General features: G+C 46.5%; 1 protein-coding gene across 1 annotated transcript in view; it reads left to right on the top strand.

The window, feature by feature from the left end:
* Nucleotides 1-3,714: 3,714 nt before the first annotated feature.
* LOC138528325 (heat shock factor protein 4-like) overlaps nucleotides 3,715-21,664 on the top strand; it is a 731,255-nt gene continuing 713,305 nt past the window's right edge. Inside the window, exon 1 of the mRNA XM_069639844.1 lies at nucleotides 3,715-4,011. Coding sequence (XP_069495945.1) covers nucleotides 3,889-4,011 — 123 coding nt within the window. The 5' untranslated portion in view covers nucleotides 3,715-3,888. The remainder of the gene's footprint in view (nucleotides 4,012-21,664) is intronic.

Genomic DNA, 21,664 nt, shown 5'->3' with positions numbered 1-21,664 from the left:
TTGACTTGACCTGGCTGACCTACAGAGCAGTTGCTGGACAGAAAAGGACACAGATGTTAAACGGCACCTCGGTTTCGCTGTTAACAAGGGCCCGGCCCAGCAATTACTAATGTACAGCATTTCGCTGTTAGTATCTGCATTCAAATGCCATATTTCTTAGGCAATTGAAACTTTGATGTGGGTTTAGTACTTGCATGCCAGGGGAGTGATTTGAAGGGTAGAGAGGGAACAGGAGACCAGTCATTCTCACAGCAGTCCATAAGTGGGTCCTTTCAGACTTAAAGGAGAGAGATAACTGCTTGTAACATTGAAGCTGCACTAGAATAGTCTCATTAAAATGCATTAAGAGGTTAGATGCCCCCACACAAATAGGTTTGCTCCACCCCACTACACGTGAAGTTAGCGCCTCTCCCAACATTTGAAGGGTTAGCCCCCTGAAATATAGGTTTTGTTGCGCCCCTGAACACAAGCATACACACCATTCACCATATATACACATGCACACCCAGCCATCCATACATTTAAGTGTGCACTCTTTCATCATACAGGCACACCCAGGCAGCCACCCATACATTTAAGTGTGCACCCTTTCACCATACAGGCACACCCACACAGCCACCCGTACATTTAAGTGTGCAACCTTTCACCATACAGGCACACACACCCAGGCACCCACCCATACATTTAAGTGTGCATCCTTTCACCGTACACACACACCCAGCCACCCATACGTTTGTGTGCACCCTTTCACCATACACTCACACAGGCAGCCTTTAAGTGCGCACCCTTTCACCATACACTCACACAGTCACCTATACATGTAAGTGTGCACTCTTTCACCATACACTCGCACACGTCATGGGGTTGAGGGGAGCCATAATAATTAAATAATAAATTGTTTCTTTTTGAAGTCACTTCAGTTTTGCGCTGGATTGTCTTTAGTCAACATTTCTTTTAAAAAATGGAGGGTGCTGTTCCCAAGTTTGGTGTCACCAGCTATTTTCTTTCCGACACCCATGATTTTCAGGAACAGTGGGAAACAGGGATGGAGTACAAAAGATCCCTTTATCTGAGTGAGTCTAGATACACATCTAAAATAATTGGACAGACTGAATGCACCCGCATCAATATAGTCTTGAAATAACTTTGAATATTTTCATTGTGGTGATTTTTAGATTCTGTGTTAATGAAGAGATGATGTATGTAACATTTCAGATGCAGCCTTGTCGGGTGGATTGGGAGGGCACTAAATACCTACAAACATGTTTGCAAGATGCCTATTTTACCATGTTTGAGCTATCAGTACTGGACAGTGGCTAATGCATCGAACCATTATATTTCCCTAGGTATTTTATCCCAATTCAGTATCGTATATCAGCCGGTTTCCTACATACCTATAATTCACATATTCTGGGCAATGAAGTACTGTAGCTTGTGACTTGTTTTGATTAATTATGTACCCGAAACATGCCCAAAGGATTGTGCAAGAGTCATCACCCTGGTTATGATCTTAGATTAATTGGCTGAATAAACAGCAATCTTGTGTGCGTATACTGATAGACCTTCCTCTCTACCATTCTGATTGACAAATGGGTCGACATGGATATCTTGCAATATCACTTTGGCAACAGGTTCAGCATCCACGGTGAACAAAAGTGGGGATGTAGAGGAGCAGCTGAGGGCCTCTAAAGGAAGTCCCGCCCCTATTGTGCCTATATGCTGGAAACCGGAAATTGCGACATGTGCAACACCAGTAATGGTACCTATACCACAAAGAATCTTTGAGACAAGGTATCCATTGAGAAGACCCTATGAGAAGTACCCCCGAAAGACTGATGGTCTCCTAAGAGAAGTGCCTGAAGAAGTGTGAAGATGTGAAAAGGAGAAGCTAGTGACGTCACGAAAGATGAGAGTGACGCATTGGGAAGGATAACCAGAGAAGAGAATGCATAGGTGATATAGAATCTGATGGCGAAGTAAAGAATCGAGAAGGCTTGTATGTGTGGAATGAAGTTTGCATGTGTGAAGAGCACTGCAGAAAACACAAGTCGTTTTATAATTGCAACGCAAGTAGACTAAGTATTCATAAGGCTGGCTATACATAGTGGTGCCGCCAACATATATCTATATAGAATTCTGGACATTCGAAGATACAATTTTAGTAAGCGAGTCTCCATGAAGGAAGACGGATTGAGAGCTATGCGTGTGTCACAGGAAAATGGGCTCGAATTCGAAGACCAAAGAGGTTGTCTGGCTTGATGTCAAAGACTGGAAGCAGCCAAGAACTGGTTATCAGCATGCGAAGAACAGCATAGGTGAGAACCAGAGCCATCCCTTGATAAATTGCAAAGAGAGAACACCATGAGTGCCAAGTTTCTTCGTTAAAGACAATTAAAGGCCATAATACGAGCAAATTCACGCTCTCTGATCACGTGAGATAAGGGTGAAAATAGACGATGAGCACGGTGCACCAGATTGAAGATAGCGAGTGCTCACACTCCCTTATATTCCCAGAGGCGAGAAGCTACTACAAGGTCAAGTTCAAAGACAATGGGCCTCATTACGAGCTTGCCGGTCCGGATACAACGGTACCGGTAAGTTTGCCGGCACCGTTGTATCCGGACGGCAAACTCCAAGTTGTGCCTTTCATTTCACCAGGTCTGACCTGCCATGTTTTGAGAAATGTGTGAAATTGAAGGATTGAGAGGGCATTACCAGCCAACTCCGGGATCGAGTTCTAGAGGGTGGCTGCATGAAAAGAGGATTGTTTACGGGTCCTCTTTGCAGTGGAGTAACTTTGCTGAAAATGTTGGGGAGGACATGACATCCGAAGAAAAGGTGCCCCAGTCAAATGAATGGGGACAAAATGGTGTGCCATGAAAATTGGGGGGGGGCAAACACCCCTGTCCCCCCCTAAAATTACACCCATGCCTCTTTGTAGAGTAGACGAGTTGCGATTCAAGCCGTTTGGTCGATTTGCTGTGCCAGAGCATGTGCCACCAGATATGTGGAGCTTTGGTGACTGCTTTGTAGATGATGGCCTGGATCTTGGCACCAAGATCCAGGCTAGACCCCCTGGCTCGGCCATGGCTCGACTTTAGCCATTTGACCCCTGGCTCCCGCTCTTGATGATGCACACATGAGCTGCATGCTGCCATTGCATGGTAGCCTGCGGAAATCAAGGGATTTAGGGCCTATGGAACATTTGCTCACTCTGAGCAAGATGGGTTTCTGCATCAGTATCTTGCGCAAACATTTGTGCATCTCCTTTGAGAAAACATAGCCACGTTTTGTGACCAGATCTCCGTTGCATAGACACACTGTATCATAACACACGCCATCATTAAGGGTGGAAAAGGTGATGAATCCAATTGGAAGTCCAAGGGTGGGAGAAATGAGCAGAGAAAGAGGACGAAGCCATTTTTGAGGGACCGGGTAGACCTCCATGTGGTCTTCGTGCGATATTCGTCAGCGTGATTTTTTTTTTCGAACGGGCTTTTAAGCTTTAATTCTTGCCTGGGTCCCGTGGGCATGAAAGGGGAGCCATTTTGCTGAATGGCAGCCCGGTGCTGAGGCCTGTGCCCCGGGTGCACGTGCGCGTTCCCTTTGCATGACGCTGCATGTTTATTCAAAGCTTTGTGGCGCTGGCTGCCGTGCGCTCCCATTCTGTGTATTGTTCTGCGCCGAGGACGATGCCAGCCCTTTATGCTGAGTTTTTAAGAGTACGAGCAGCAGGCACTACCCGTGTGAAACGGCGGCTGCTGCTGCCAGTCTGACCTGGATAACTCAATGGTGCTCCTGCTCTGTGCTGGCGTTCCCCTCTCCCGCACACGTTGTCACGCAGAGACTTGGACAGGCATGGAGTTATTCTGACCACAAGCCGGGACAATGCAGGAGCCTCCCGGATCCCTGGCCATGGATGGGTATTCCAGCAATGTGCCCGCGTTCCTCACTAAACTCTGGACCCTTGTGGAGGACCCGGACACCAGCCACCTCATCTGCTGGAGCAGTGTAAGTGACACTACTACTAACAGGCCCGGCCCAGGCTAAGTAGGGACAGGTAGGCCCTGGCGGTAGCGTGGAAGGCCATGCCTTGTGCACACAGGGGCTAACCGTGAACGATTGACACATGAGGCTGCGCAGTAAGTGCGTTGACTTGATAGTTGGATGCTTTTGGAGGTAGGCCACAATTCTGCTGTTGAACGCCTGAAAGTCGTTCATTACTCTAAAAGGTTCATCATTGCAGTCGTCTGTCTTCGTCCATTGCACACTTTAGATCGTGTTTTGATGTTTCTTTATTCTTTTCATTTTATGAAGTAACATCATGTTGGTGACGATGGAATGCATTCCAATAACGCACTGTTAGACCACAGTCAATGTCATGTTTCGGTGCATGCGACTGTTTTTGATAAACTCCAGTAAGTAACTGGAGGTTTTATTTCCAGCGATGACGTTTCTCGTGTTGTATTTTTAAACTGTCTTGCTGCTGCTGCTATAATTAGATATTTTAAGGCAGGCGCCTCGTTGCAGCCTGTTGCGCTTGGTGGCATTCGTAATACGGCTGGACAACGGGCAGCGCTTGGCACAGATCTCTGGCAATCCATGGCATTGTTTTCTGTGCGCGGCTCGCACCCACGGCATTCCTCGCTCTTTCTCAGACTCCAGTTCCCTGTTTCATTGCCATGCACTATGATGTCATCTGCAGACAGAACCACTTTCTGGGGTGGTCTGGGGGGGGGGGCCCTCAGGTGGTCAGGTAAATTCACACACCTCCCAATCTCCTCTGACACATCTCCCATACCACGGACTTCAGTCCGCGCAGGGCTGTCACCTACAGCGCTTGGAGGCCATACCAATGGGAGTAGGCGCTATAAAAATGCCATATTACATTAAATGGGCAAGTTTGATCTGGAAGCCCCACTATCTGGTTCATTAAACTACTGGACAGTCGCAAGGGGAACATTCAGCTTTGACTTATTGCTCTGCCTTGAACACCCCTTCTGCCCATTCCAGTGTGGCCAGCCGTTCTGCCCACAGTTGATAAGACTGGTTTTTCATAGAATGCTACTTGTGCATTAAAGCAGGCCAATCTGATCGATATTTAGTTATGGGGCTGGTTTACACACCGACTAGCCATGTCTTGTTCTAAGTCAATTCGATCCCTTGCCATGAGTCCCTTTGTAATCTGTTTTCCTGTGTTGTCCGAGGGACTCTGTCTCGCCCAATGCCGCTTGCTTTGTACCAAGCGCTGATGCTTGTAAATTGGGCTTTTTTTTCATTAAAGAACAGCATTTTTGATTTATTAATACAGCAATGATTGGTTATAAGATATAACCAATCATTTTCACATAATACTAAAACATTTACACACCCTGGATCATAATATTACAAATGAAATAGGATAGAAAGCACCTCTTCCGCCCAGTCCTAATGTGAAAATATACAGGATCTGACACGAGCCCTCAAAATTGAGTCTTTTGAAAAGATCTGAATGGTTCTTTTTTTGACGACTTAATTACATATGCAGATTGTTTAGTTTGTGATGTTTTGTCTGTACATGGGCTAATTGCGATTGTTGTGTAGGTGGTTGTTTATCACGTTTTTGTCGAATTGTGTTTAGTTCTTTATAAACTAATAAAATAAGTGAATGCACCAAATTCTGCCTGGACTTTTCAGGGTAAAAGGCCACGGATCAATAGGTGTATTAAAGACATGGAAGTTTTTGTATTTTTTTATATAGTTTTTCCCTTGGTTCCCTCATATCTAAACAAGCCAGGCCCCCCTTTTGATAGTCACGTTGAACATGAGAACTATTCAGAGATCCATTTTTTAGCGCCTTAAGGAACGATTCCCTATTTCTATTGGTCTGAGTGGGGGTAGGAAGGATTCCCTATTTCTATTGGTCTGAGTGGGGGGTAGGAAGTTGTGCCTATTTCTATTGGTCTGAGTGGGGGTAGGGAGGATTCCCTATTTCTATTGGTCTGAGTGGGGGGTAGGAAGGTGTGCCTATTTCTATTGGTCTGAGTGGGGGTAGGGAGGATTCCCTATTTCTATTGGTCTGAGTGGGGGGTAGGAAGGTGTGCCTATTTCTATTGGTCTGAGTGGGGGTAGGGAGGATTCCCTATTTCTATTGGTGTGAGTGGGGGTAGGGAGGATTCCCTATTTCTCTTGGTCTGAGTGGAGGTAGGAAGGATTCCTTATTTCTATTGGTCTGGGTGGGGGTAGGAATATTTCCTATTTCTATTGGTCTGAGATGGGGTAGGGAGGATTTCCTATTTCTATTGGTCTGAGTGGGGGTAGGAAGGATTCCCTATTTCTATTGGTCTGAGTGGGGGTAAGAAGGATTCGTTGGTCTTGGGTCAGAGAAAAAGTCTTTGTGGAACCAAAGTGTGAGAGAGGGACGATCCTCTAAGAGAGTGGGGACAGAGCATGGACCTCTTAAGCAGCCTTTACTATCCACGCCACGAGCTAGGATCATGTTTTTATGTGTTTATGCTGCAAGCAGAGGTTCCTGGGCAGGACCCCAAATAAGATCTTGAAGTGGAAGTATTTTACTCCCTATTTTTTTCTGAAGTTGTCAGTAAAGTGATTTATTTCTGGGAGTGAAAGTGGCTGGTACGCCGGTTATCTGTGGGGCTGTTTGCTGGACAGAGAAAGAGTTCACCAAGTACCCATACGTATCTTATGCACTGGAGTCTCTCATAAGCGTTCAGTGGATTCTAGGCTGGCTCGAGTCCACAGGCATGGCTCGCTGAAGCACTGTGGACTGTTATGTGTGTATTTGTGAACTTCCTGATCCCCTATGGAGTCGAGTCATGATTCTGAGGTAAGCGCCGACTCATGGGGGAAAAAAAAGGCTTAGGATTCTGGTCACAGATAGGTCTTCAGTCTTTTTCAGTATAAATTCCCATTTGTAATTTACGGTAGGCCTTTGGGGAGAGAGTTGCACTCAAGAGCTGCCCAGGTAGACAGTAGGATTCCATGTCATTTTACTGACAGGAATTCCTTCGAAGTAATTTACTTTGAAGGAATTCCGCCCTAAAAACGTTTTACATTTTTATTTGGGGGGTTTCCCTCAAGTCCCCTCTTTCCCTACACTAGTCTCCCTACTCCAAACCCTGTTTAACCCTTTAGCCCCACCACCCTAAATAATTAAATCAGTTTTTCTGCAGAATTCCTTCGAAGTAAATTGCTTCGAAGGAATTCTTCATAGGCAGCTAAATGTGGGCCACGTGGGAGATGCAGAGAATCCGGTCTGCCACCGACCGGCAAGGAATGAAGTGCGCAGTGGAGTGGTACCGCTCCAACAGCAACAATATTCTGGCAGACATATTCCGCACCGATTGCAATTTGTGCAGCACTACTTTTGGGTTGTCAGGGTTGCGGTAGTCCAGTGGTGATCAAATAAAAGTATTGCCTTTTGTGTGGATCGCTTGCTTGTTTACACCTGCAGATGACACAGACCTCACAAAGGGCATATTGTGAAGCCGCGCGCGAGAGGAACTTTTCCCCAACCCAACATGTCGCCAGTCATGTACTTCCTTGTTCAGATGCAATGAATTAAAAGTATTAGGAACTGCAAAACTGCATAACTGCACAGCCCTCTCTGATTTGTGTTGTGCTTGAATCATGTGGCTGCTACTAGGTCAAAACAAAAAGCAAAATTACTTTTGCCAAGTCTTAGAAAAGTTGCTAATTAAATGATGTTTCTTTGGTACAGGCTTTTAGCTGACCTCTGCTGGTTAAACATATTATGCATTAGATCTGCTGATGCCTATTCAGTTTTATTCCATGATAGATAGGTATCAAATATATACATACATTGAGGGTTGACACATGTTTCGCACATTTGCGCCGTTTCAAGGCTCATGCAGTGTATGTGATTTGCACAGTGCTTCTTCAGGAGTAGGTTTGGTGAAGATTGATACTGTTTCGGTCCATGCATTCTTTGGGTCCATAGTCTGCAAAGCCGAGACTTCTTACATGTGAAGAGTTAGGCACCCCTTAAGTGTGGTCTGCAGTGGCATGGTTACTGTGCACCACCTGAGATGCAGCGTGTGCTCTTGATGTCAGCTCGCCCTGGCATACATGTGTGCGCTCTGTAATTGCTCAAATTGGCTCTTTGAAGTGCCACAGCAGACCTGCGGAACCTTGACTTCATCAGAACCATAGAGAAGCCCTTTCTCGCCTGGCTCTGCGTGAAGTGATTGCTTGACTGGCAGTGGCACCTCACCAGCCACCTTGAGGGGCACTTGTAATGGGCCAGTTCTGACTGGTACAACGCAAGCATGTGATTGAATTGTCTAACTTTCTTCTGTGCACAAAAAACAACAAAATAGGACGTGTCTAAAAATGATCATTTACAAAATCAATTCTGGTGTCGATGCCTAGATTCTGGGGTTCACAGCTGCAAAACCGGCACACCTGAAGATGATGGGCCTGATTCATGGACTTATTTGCACGGTGCAAAGTGACTTTTCACGGGCAAAAAGTCACTTTGCACTGTGTCGGCAGTGCAAAGTCACTTTTCATCAGTGAAATGTCACTTGGCACCGTGCAAAAAATTCCATGAATCGGGCCAGTGTATTTTTTCCCACTCATTCCTACGCGCTCAGGGGCATTGCCCTAAATGTTTTGCATATCCCAACTAAACGAATTCGACAATTTGGAGGCAGAAAGAGAAATGAGTGGAAAATGTGGCTGGTATTTTTTTTAATCTTTTCACCATGCCCACTGGCTACGAATTGAAACTAATTGGCTAAATCAACGTGTGGATGTCCCCTTAACCTTTGACCCATTCATCGTCATAAAAGGTGGGTCGCACGTTTTTACAAGATCCCGTGGTGCGCTACGTTCAGTGAATGACGCTGCAAAGGTCCATCAGGCAGAAGTAGGAACATTCTTTTAAATGTTAGGCCTGTATGGTCTACTTTGCTGACAAGGGCAAACACAATGAGTGACATAAATAATTGTGATAAGACATGCATGATGTACTTGCTACCATCCAAGTGGTCTCCGGGCCCTGAGTATTGTCCAGGTGGATATTGCATGTGGTGCACAGGACTGTGCTTCCAGACTTTGGTCTGAGGTGGCAAGATGAGAGGGCTCATTGGGAGGGAGCTTGGGGCGGAGGCTGGCAGGCAAGGAAGGGCAGTGAGCTGGGCTGGGGCTCGATGCTTGACTCCTCTGGATGCCGAACAAAGCACCGCACTCCTCTCTGCATGCCGGGTCTTCACGTGATGGGTTCATAATGGCGCAAGCACAACCTCACGTGTCCTGCTTCTCTCCTTCCGAAGCTCCCTCCTCTGCTCCTCCTGCTCCTCCCAGCTCCTCCGCTGACCGCGCACCCTACATGCAACCCCCTGGGTGAGTCCCCTATGCACAGCGCTCCATTGCTTACCACCTAGGGTTGCTTTTTATGAATACTGTACATACTCACACATGTGCCAGAATGCAAAGATAGAAGTAGGACTAGATTAGCCATCCCGATGGATGTGGGACATGTTGGCGGTCAGTCATCTATAGCTGGCCCCTCATGACAGTGTTTAACCAACAAATATCAAGCATTGAGTGAGAAAGTGAGAATCACTTCCATAACGGAAATGGTACACGTCAGTTGATGCCCAAGGCATCTGCTCTACTTGCAAGGCACATTTCCTTAGCGGAGAGTCAAACGTTTTGCACATCTGCTACGCCCCCAGGGTTGCGCTACACGATTCGCCACAATTTCCCATGCATTTGCCTGCATCGTGTGTGTTACTGTAATTCCCCTTTATTGCATCACTCTCGAGTGGCCTTCTGCCATGTCGAGTACGCTTCCTTGCATTCCCGGGCTTGTTTGCCTGCATTTATAATGCCAACATCAAAACTACGAAAGCAGAACGCAAAAGCGAAATCCTACGCACGATATGGACAGCTTAAGAGCTACGCCATTGCCTCTTCTGCAAATGTTCAATAACTCGCCACACGCAAGTCCCATGTTGGCTGAAAGTGTTAAATGAAGACATCTCGGCCTTATTTACTTCGATCAACCGAATAGGTCTCCAATGAGCAGCACCTCCAATCAGGGGCGCCGAGTATGCCCGGTAAAGGCCAATTTTGGGAAAGTCCCTATACTTACAGTGGGATCTCTATTTTTTTTGCCACCGGCCCCCTCCAGGCCTTGCTGGGAAAACCAAAACTCTATGCCCTTGCCCCCGAATGATTCAATTTTGGCATGCACGTTTTGATCGTGATTATCAACTTGCAACTATTACAAAATCACAGCAGATCAGACATTTATAAAATCATCGAGTGTGCAAATCACAACATTCCATTACCACTACCCGTTCAAAGGCTACTGGAAACCACGAGTTCTAGACGTGCACACATTCTTCAGCCCTGTCAGCTGGATGAGCGTGACATACATCAGCAGAGCCTCACTAACGGCATAACTCATAGCATGAGGTGCAGGGGTGCCACCTCCCTTGCTCCCTGTTAGGGAGAATTCTCTGTTTAGGCTGAATTTCCTAACCTAGTGAGTCCCCCAGCAGCTTTGCTGGATTTCTGAAGTTTGTTTTTTTCCATCCTGCCAAGAGTGAGACTCGTTTTCTCCCACTCTTGGACATGTATGTGTGTAATTCCTTGGAATGTGAATGTGTTCGATGGGCTATGGGGTCTTTTACTCCAGAGGGTCTCATATGTTTTTTTATGTGTGTTACACCGCACCCTAAGTGCCGTAGCACTGGGGCGTCCTAGCGGACCCCCACCATAGACTCCATACCCGGGGACTGACTACTGTCTCCCCGGGCATGTAAAGTCACCATTGGCTTTACTAGACCTAAATTTACTAACAGAACTAGTACAAACCATCTTATTGTGGACGTACTAGTAGGGGTAATTCGATTACTCCTGGATCTGTTATTCGAGGTGGCACTTTCCCGTCCTCCCTCGTCAAGTTTTGGCTGGTGGCAGTGGAAACTACTTGTTATGTTCGACCCCGAACATAACCCTATGGGATTCGTCCCATTGTTGGAGATTGATACTTTTTTTTCATTAATCTCTAACGTACCACCGGTCTACTTATCTTAAATAAGTTTATCGGATGGTATTTTCTGCCAGAACTCGGTTTGTAAAATGGCGTCTGTGTTCGTCTCTGTGACTCCTAAACCAAAGGTCGAGCCCTTTGTTCCACTTTTGGCGGGCTCTGTACAGAGACCCTCCAAAGTGGTGCCATTCTGTCTGGGTTACCGCAGGGGTGTGAGAGGGGGTTTAGGCACCCGGGACCGAGTTGCCTTGCCAACTCCGGTCGCACTCTGGAGTGATTGGCCCAAGTGGTGAGCCTCCCCGCTCACCACTTAGCATTTGTTGATTGACAGCTAGGCTGAATGAATGGGGGTTTTCTGCATAAAAGCAGGGCTTTTGGGACTGATTCTTCACAAGTCGCCACAGGACCTAAGAATCCGACGAGGGTAACGCTGAGCCGACCTGCACGACGACACCTCCGGTGGAGCCCTGCGGAACCGACTCACCACTTCCCGACGACAGAGGAGATCTCCCTGCCGGAGAGTCTCTTCCCCTGACTGGTGGGAACAACCAGTCCCCTTTGCTTTTTCTTCGCCTCAGGACGCAGTGGTCGAATTGTCCGGGCAGAGCACCTCGGCAACCGGATAGCCACTACCCCTGTACCGTGACCAAAAGGTGGTGCCTTGTGACGGAGCACTCCGCGGCTGGTCTCTTCCCTGGTGGTGCACCGGACTTCACTTTTCTTCGACGACGAGATCATCTCTACTCTTGGCAAAGACCCGACGTGCATCCACCACCAGGAACAACTGCCCCCGCCGGAGCTGACTCTCCACAAACAAGGTACCGTGTCCGCCTGGCTTCCCTTTCGATCGGTTCGAGTGAGGTGTCTGAATCCTCTCCTTTCCGTTGGGTCGCCTCTAAGCTTTCTCACATATTGTTCTGAACTAGTTCAATCTGCCGATAACAATTTGCTACAAAGACTTGAACGCATCTCCACTAGAGACTTTTTGGGACATATCGCCTTGCCTCTCTCCGAGTGGGCCTGGCCTCTGAACTTTATGATCTACTGTGGTTCTTGCCTTCTTGCCTTGCATTTTTCCCGTGAAGTATTGAACTGTGTTGATTTCTTAACCTACTGATTATTTTTCTCTCCCGTCCTAACTAATATTAGAGTGCCATCTAGGTTGAGGCATACACCTCTGTCTGTAAATAAGTGATGCCGGTTGAACCTAGACTTGTCGAAATATTGCTAGGGGGATTGATTGTTTCTTCTTCGTAGAGTAACTGTGTTTGATCTGTTTGCCGTGATAGTGCCATAGTGTTTTTGATCGATGTTTCGTTATAAATAAATACCTTAATATCTTTACACTGAGCCTCGTTGCGTGTTTGCTTGTCTTACAGTGAAGAATTGCCCTATCTTGTATACTCCACATACTGCTTAACTCTTCTTGAGGGAAGTCTGACTGCTCAGCCACAGCTACCAACAGTGAATCTGTGTGGTACAGACTGCTACCAAGTGGGTTTACTGCCAAACACCTGTAGTCCTATATCTTTTGCCGTGGTCCCAGAGGGAACTGCACAGGTTTCCACCTAACACTCCCCGCAACCGAACGGGACGATCTTGCGCTCGTGTGCCACCACTCCGTTCCGGGTGGTCTCATTCTTCAATAGCCTAATTTCTTTCACTTTTTACAATAACATTTCCCAGAATCCTTGATAAACTGGATGAACCCCTCAATGAAATTCTGTTGGCTCTTTAACTAAGAGCATCGACTGTATTGGAAAGCATTGACAATGCAAACTAAATTGAGGACACATTCTAAAATGGGAGGAAATAGGAATGAATCGAGCCAATGTGAACGTACAGTGAATCCGAAAGGCAGGTGGAAGAGGAGCACGCACTTGGTGTTTGGAGCTATAAGCCTATTGCCTCCAGAGTAGAGTCGAGTATCATTCGGCGAGGCAACATACAGAGGCCGATGGGGCTCGTCTCACGCGCCGACTGTTCTCGCAACACATTTCGGATCCTTGCTTCTCGTTTATGGAGTTCTTCCCTGTCCTGGTTGGCTCCTTCTGCTAGTATCTATTGTCGATAACTCAATGGACGACTTCTTCCATGCTATGTTCATAGGCTTTTTTTTAACTGCACTAAATCACTTGCAGCAATCCTACCCTAACCCGCTTCTAAGTGCTCGTAGTATTGATACTGACCCCAAAGTTTAACATATATCTACTAGCTTGCCTTGGTATGTTCTTGAAAGGGTTGGCTGTCAGCTGTGTCCTAGTTTCCCTCTGTTACAAACATCTTACTAACCATCCAACTTGTATATTCCAGCTAACGGGGTGCCGATCATATTTTCAACCCTCAGAGATCTGTGTGGGGCAATCAGTTCATGATCAGTTTCCAGTGGTTGTTCTCCAGCCTTTTCATTGTGTACTTTGCAGAGACACTGCAGCCATTTATATGTAGTGCCATGACGGTACCACATTCCAGGTTACTGCAAGTTCCTAATTAGTTCGTCAACTTCAACCAACCAGGCTCAAAATAACCCTGAGTATTGACAGGCCGGCTCGGACTGGCCTATAGGGCAAAAGGCCCATGGGCCGAACCAAAAACGCAAAATGCTGTTGTGGCCCAGTTTTTTTGCTCAAAGTAGGCAATTATTTTGGCCAATGTGGGCCAGTTTGATGAGTTACTTCACCATGCGACTAATAGTTTGGACCAGTATTGCTGAATAAATAATCTTTAACGTGCCCAATTTGCATCACATTTTATCAAAAGACTCCCCCTTGGGTACTACTCAAACAGTGTCACATAGGCATTTGCAACTGTGGGAAACCTTTTTATTGGTGCCCCAGACACTTCTGTGGCCCCATTCGACCCTGTTGACAGGTCACCCCTGCATATATTCTGTGAGATGCAAATATTCCTGGGGCAGTGAGGCGCCTGAGCCTCACCTCACCCCTTCATTGGGATTGGGAACCCACTGCTTAAATGAGGTCATTGTTAAAGACGGTGGGTTTGCATGAGTGATTCCAGGCGCTGGCCTTGCTGTGGCCTGCTCCACCCATGCCCCCTCCCCTTCAAGGCAACAGGAAACGCTAGTCATCCTGGCCCACCTGCTGCCAGACGCCATATTGCCTTAGTTCTAGCACAGGCAGAGCTCACACACTCTCCAAAGAATACCATATTTGTCTATGCCTAGTGTGGGGTCCACCTGTGATACAGGAAAACTATATTTCTAGTGTGCTAGTTAAAATGTTACTTTTTTCTTTTTGTAGAGCAAGACCCGAGTATGGCAGAGATTGAATAGAAAAGATTGAAATGTGAGTGGGCGACTTGACAGCATTTTTGCTATTTGTAGCATGAGTCCAGGATGCGCTGGGAACAGAAAAAAATACTTTAATTGCGGGTGGACCCGCCTGTGCGGACAATAAAAAAAATGGTATATTGCAAATTATGTCTGTGCTGGAATTGTTCTATTTCTAACACCGGTGTCAGTTTTTGTACCTATGGAGTCTCTATGCCACTAGGGGAACACTTGCACACAGTATGCTGCCGCGAGCAGAGGCGTTGCTGGGGGGGGGCTAAGGGGGTTATAGCCCCTGATCTTTTGGTTGTAGCCCCAGATAGGATCTCAGGAGCTACAACCAAAGGGCTAGCTAGCCCCCAGTCCCGACAGTCCCGACATCAGCGTAGCCCCGGGTCTTTTCCAGACCTAGCAACTCCCCTGGCCGCGAGGATGCCAGGATGCCGGGATGCCGGCCTGCAGCATGACGCCACCACTGAAAGGCTGTTCGGCGTGTCTTGCAAGGAAGAAGATTGCTGCTGCAGTTGGTGCTGAGTCCCTGTCTCAAACCTGGCGAGTGGTAGTGGACGGGAGGAAACAGAGATCAGGGGTAGTGTGGGGGTGAGGGCATACACAAGGCAGGATCTGGGGGTCTGATTGGACAAGCAGCATAGCAGAAGATGCCAGCAGCATTGAGACCCGCCAGTATTCTGCTGAGGATGGGGTGACGGCGCATTTTGTAGACTTGCGGAATGCCAACATCATTAATGGATTCTGTCATTGTTCCTCTTGCATTAACCCCTAGAACCTTTTTTTCTCGTGGGTGTCACACCACCATCATGGCCTCTATACAGATCTTATAAAGATGTATGATTGTGAACAGAGTGGCTACTAAAACAGCACATTTGGTAGTTCCTTTTGGTTTTTCCATTGCACTCTCTCAGGACGGAATATTTATTTTCACTAAGAGCCATTCCCCAGCGATAGAAAGATTTTGTTTCTATTTCTGTTGTGAACTAGTCTAGTCTGGGGGCTATGACACACGCCCCACTGTCTTGTTGAGCCCTGGCCACGCCCTCTGATGGAAGTGGAACATGTTTAAGGGCCCTGCTTGAAATGACAGCCTTTCGTCCGCCCAGGACGCTTCACCACAACCTTTTGAGTCACATTGATAAAAATACAGGCAGTCTGAAGGTTATTCAAACTAATTCAAGTAGGATTCATTCTAAGATTCCTCAGAAAGCTTCCCCAATGAACATTTTGTGTTGGTCATTAGCCCACTTTGGGATTCAGAGCTATCTCAAGCTATCCTCTTGCAACAAGAGCTGAACGATTCTATTGCCGATGCATTGCTTTTTAAGATGTGTTAAAATGTTCTACAACAGCTTGTTTGTATATGATTGAATATTACTATTTTATATTCAGTGACATCTTTAAATAATTAGGAATACAGAGGATTGGGCCTTTTACTATTCCTGGAATTACATTTTACTGGAAATCTTTAAAGAAAAGTGAGACAAGTAAATGTGATTGGCATGTGTTATAGTTCAGATGTAATTGAGAATCAAAACATCATTATTATGGAAACATTTAGACAAAGATTAAACTATAATGAGTGAATAGAACGCAGTGCTGTGCTGTAATTCATGATATTAAGACCTTCCTTGTTGGATATATCAAAGCTATTGAATAATTTGCTCTAGGAAATATCTTCAATGCAATATTAAAGAAGAAACGGTTCTTTCTTTTATATGATAGTCATTAAGGTTCAAATACTTGATCATAAAATTATGAAATGTTGGGAAACACAGTTAGGCAGAAAAGAAAAAAGTGCATATGTAGAGGAATGTGAGCAGGATGGCGCGTCACATGTTGCCATGGCCTGAGGTGCAAAGAGCTCACTGTCCTGTTGCACTTTTATTGCACTCTGTACTGGAACCAAAACGCTGCAATGAAGAAAGCGGAGGACATGAGCAATCCAGATGTGCATGCCAGGAAAATGATCACGCAGCACGGCGGAGTGCTCCAAAAGTAGGATATTAATGTATCTAAGAAACTCAACATATTAGGAGGCACCTATGGGTGTAGAGTTATGGACAATAGGGACACGCAGAGCATCTAGACAAAAGCAAAGACATTGTACTCATCTTTCACAATTGTGAGGTTAAATATTTTATGAACATGTCGGGGCAGCAGGCTGTAAAACTTTAAATCTTGCTGGGAGGATTTATTTTTAAGTGCATGCTATTTACAGACCAGCACGTTTTGTAAGAAATGAAATACACGAGGCAAGCTAGCTAGAAAATGCACTATGCAACAAGGGACAGCTTTATAGGAGACATGTCCAATATTAGAATTTTGCAGCTTTTTGTTATTTTTCTTCTTGAAGTAAATGTAAATGTCATTATTGATTAAAACATATGAAAAGGGTAAGTGTCAAAACAGTGCTGGCGTGCATGTGTGTGTGTGTGTGTGCTAAGATCATATGTGGGAGTGGCCTTGAGTCCGTGAATAGCCCACCTACGTCCAGCATTCCATAACGCGGGAATATAAAAGACGTCTTCAGGGACAATCAACAGGACCCTTACATTAACCAAATCACAATGGCGAACAGAACAGAGGCGCCCTGTCTGCCTGGCACACTGATCCCAACTAAGGCCTTGTACATGGCACCTGAAGGTAAACATGTGTCCTCCGAGAATTGGGGTCTCTTGGTATCACTTCTATAACCCAGCCTGACATCTCTAGGAGTCGGGTGACCCAGAGTTCTTGTGTTGGTCGGGTCCCTGAGCTAATCGCCCCTTCAGGAATACCAGTATTGCTATCCTGATTCTTCACTAAGGAAGTCTACACTCCCTGCTCATGGTTCATGAGAGCCGCTCAGCTAAGTGCCCACGAGAGCAATGCACAGCAAATGATTCTCACACACACATACACCCCCACGGGCTTCTTATTTAACAGCCATCACACGAATGAAGGAGATTTCATTCGGAAAATATGACTGCGTCATTCATGCAAAAACATTCAGATACCAGGGTATGTCTATCAGAACACACCCCCTGTGTACAAATGCTCTTCACTCACTAAGGGTAGAGCCTCAATTTGCCAGCAAAGAATTACACTCCTGTAGTGGTCTATTTCGCAGGCGTTTCTATGAATGAAGTGTTCTCATGCTTACTTTCTTAAAGCACTAACAAAAACTATTCACAAGTAAGTCACAACTATCACAATCACGCCACAGGTCTTAAACCACTGAGAAACTGATACCATCCCATCCAGGGAAAGTGTCCTGGTTGCAGTGGTCATGCCCCTGCTCTAGGTGGACTTTAACCCATAAAATGCTTGGCGAGTATTTTCCCCAAGGCTTGCTCAGATCCCAAATGGTGTCCAGTATGATGGCTATAAATAGGTCACTTGGTTCGGGGTAGTGAGAGGCATCCAACGAAGGTTAGTTGAATCAAGCGCGCCGCTGACAGCTACTCACAGCATGAGTCACAAAAGAGGTGGTAAGTTGTACCATAAACGAACAAGGGCAGAGGAAACAACAGGAGCACCCCGTTGGCCTCCGTTGGTTGATCACCAGGTCTGGTCTGGCTTACAGGGCAATAGATCGATTCCCCAAGGATTGTCCTGATAGCCAGTGTTGGCCAGGTTAGTGGGGCAATGTGGTCTGGTTCGATTGCTTAGTACCAATGCTACAGCCCAGGTATTTAAAAATGCACCACTTGACGCAAATTTCCCCAAATGTGTTCCCCGGCTCAGTTCAAACATTTGCCCTGGAACGTGGGCCATGCTTTTTGTTAATGTTCAGAAGATATTTATTACCAGTCTTACTCTGATGACCCCTCAGACCAACCAAAGTCTTGTGAGTCTTGAGACAGTTAAGTGCTCCGCTACAGATAAATTCATTATCAAGCAGAAGGCCATTCAGCAAAATTACATAAGCAAGAAACCTCCACAAACAAGGTTCACAGTTTTAAGGATGGAAGATTTAACTCGAATGCGATTATTCCATAAGTTTCCTTTGTACACATTCACAAACTATGGCAAGTGTAGTCTTGGAGGAACAAGCAGTGTCACACTGCCAACGCGAAGAGCACAGGGTGACACATATTAGCTCTTTGCAATTAATTGAAAGTGTCCTTTAAATTCTTTAAAGCTTCTGATCATGTTCCATAGTGTTAGCTATGAATTTGGAACTGGAAATGTGCAGTAAACTCGAAGGGGATTGATGCACTCCAAATACAGACCAGGTGCGCGTCTCTTAGTAGAAAAGGACAGAGAGCTTTATCACACATATATACAGTTACATTAGGTTCCAGGTACTCTTGACTTTATTCTCTGAGAGACGACCCACTGGCCATCCTCGTGCACTCCAGCTCAGGCCCGCAACTGACATATTGGGTACATTCAAATGCTAAGCACTCATGAACATTCTCCTGAACTGTCAGTCACACGCTTGCATCAACATGCTTCTAGCTGTTACAAAAGGCCAGCAGGACGGGAGAACATTCAGCCAGTCACTACTTCTCCCTTCCTTGGAAACAACAACACAACCCCAGACACTCAGTACCCCACAACGTTCAACTCAATCCCCGCCCCTCCTCCCCCCCCCCCCCCCGCTACATACACACCTGCAAGCGGGTGTACACAGCTCGCTACCCACAACAAAATCAACTTTTATTTTTTACTGTTAACAGTTCCACTACTTTTTGCAGCCATTTTCACCATTCTGGAACTGTTCTTTGTGAAGTTAAAGCACACTTCTCCACTTTCCCACCCAAAAGCAGTTACAGTTAAACCGCAATCTGTTGCAATTGGCTGTCAACCAGCACGGCTGCAAAGCTTGAAAAATGTGTTGCACGTTGCTCCATTCCTGCCTACCATATCTCCCGCATGGGTCACAATTCCACTACTTTCTTTGGCACACTTCCAACACTGACTATCCATGAAGAGAAACCAAACCCCTGCACCTACCGCCACCAGAGAGTCACACCCATACACCTGGCTTTCAGTCCCACCACCCAGGATACACCGAGAGCCGGAGAACTGCATCCGCACCAATCCCGGGCAAACACACGCTGACCAACGATTGGGAATGCCCCATACAGCCATACAGCAGAACGCCCGTGTCTCCATTCACATACAAGCACCTATGACACCAGACACCATGCACCACTAGAAGCACCCGCACATGTCACCAGCCATATATCCCACATGTGCTTGCATAGAATGCACATCTGCCCCATATACTCATTCATATGTGAGACGCCAAAAGGCCTTCCGTACTTCCTGGAGCAGTATATGTTCTGAAATATCTAAAACGTGTTTACCCAAAATCCAAAATGGATCCATTAGCAATTGACGGCTGTGTTTAAGGTCCCACTAAACTGTGCATACACTTGCTTAAATTAATACCTACATCTAATACTAAGTGCTTTAAACTGCGCACCGGGACAACTACACATGGGGATTTACCCTCTAAAGTTATCTGATCTAGAGGTCGTGTGAAGCCACAGCATTTAACATGAAATCAAACATTCAACAAGACAACGGCCCAGACCTAACCTCAATGGCAGGGTTGTTCTACATGCAAAAACGAATACTAGAGGCCTAGGTTTCCTAACACCACCCTGTATGCGGGCCATAACATGACCCATAATCCCAATCTATGCCAGCCCACTGACTGCCCAACTCCCAACACAGGGCATCAATCTCCCAGGACCAGATTAGCCCTGCAGACCCACGGCTGGCCTAGAGTTGGGGAAGGGGCCCAGTAATGCAAGGGGAAAATAGAAAGGAGGAAAACACCAGAGTCAACACCGGCATAGGATCCAGGATCCAGTGCTGACATAGCACTGATCCCAGGAATGATGTTGTAAGTAAGCGAGTGGGGGTAACATGTTCCTTTAGAAAATCTTCAGTTGAAAAATGAACCAAAGAAACAAAAAAGACGTTGACCCATTGTACCCCATGAAGTAAAAATGCTTCATACCCATAACTGGGCCGGCCTAGGCGGCACAGTTCAGGAGTTTCACACCTTTTCCTCAGTGGCCCGCTTCATTAAGAAGAGCATGATCCAGAAAAGTACCTTATTGTGATCCTGGGGTGTCCAACCCAGAACTCTGAATACTACTGTGACATGTGTGCACATCATTGGGATGGGGCAACTTTGGTGAGTGAACTCTCCCAACGCGTAACGTCCGCAGAAGGAGCTTGTCACAAAATGTACCTGATGGCAGTAGCTCACATGGAGTTTCCGCTTGTTGGAAGTGCCACATATGTGTTACCTCTCTTGTGGGGAAGCTGATGAAAAGTTGTACCACGGTCCTTCACGCGAATAGCGAGCATTTTGGACATTGGCGGATGCGCCGCTTTATTGCCATGCCACACATCACCAACTGGACTGAGGCATGGACCAACCTGGACTTCACAGCTCCTTCGTAGTCCGCAATGCCATGACGTAGCCACGCGGGGAACAAATAGGCATCTCTTGCCTTGGCAAAGCACCACTGGGAGTCTTGTACGGCCACCCTTAGTATAACAATCCAGCAGTCAATACCCAACAATGATGCCACACTGCAATCTCTTCACAGTGGATCCATCAATAACTGCAAGCCATGGTATCCATACAGGCACTATCCCAAGGCGAATTCCATGAAGGGCTCTGCAATTCCCAAAGTTCTTGTGAAGCTGCACGAAGGACCCTTATTCTATCATTCTTCTTTAGCTATGCCCAAATGTCCAAAACCCCAGGGCCAACACCAGGATCCTTATGATGCTTAAGGGGTAAGTGCGGCAGGGGAACGTTGGCTGCCAGGTTGAGCAGCTGTGGATGGGGAGTTTTCCTTAAATTAGTGCAACTTCCCCTTTTCATTCCCTGGGGTCCCCTTCCCATGCTCAGATGATAAAAGATGGGGGACATCTTTGGGGATAGGCCGTGGGGGGTCTGTTTTTCTCTGCTCCCCCCCAAAATGGCTCTTATGAGTTTCATAAAGTACTTGTCTGCTCGTGGCCAAATGTAGGCCAGACACAGACCAGCTGGGAGCCTGTCAGCAGAAAAGCCCAGGTACCTTTATTATACATATATACAGTTACCTTGGCATACCAGTTCCTCTGGAGTTTATACATAGAGGGACCACCACCCGCCATCTTCATCGGGGTGCAACTAGGTCAATATTTCGGCGGCTAACCCTTCAAATGTTGGGAGAGGGGCTAACCGCATGGACTGCTGGGGGTGGAGGGAGTTACTTGTCTGGAGGCATCTAACTTTATACATTCTAGTGAGGCTATTCGGATGAAGCTTCAATGTTAAAATCAGTTAACTCTTTCGCGCCTGAAACCAGGCACCTGAATGAGCCGTGTCCTGT

This window comes from Ambystoma mexicanum, chromosome 1q, assembly GCF_040938575.1.
Source record: "Ambystoma mexicanum isolate Mex_15411 chromosome 1q, UKY_AmexF1_1, whole genome shotgun sequence".
NCBI classification, from domain to species: Eukaryota; Metazoa; Chordata; class Amphibia; order Caudata; family Ambystomatidae; genus Ambystoma; species Ambystoma mexicanum.
This window is presented reverse-complemented; position numbering and strand designations above follow the sequence as displayed.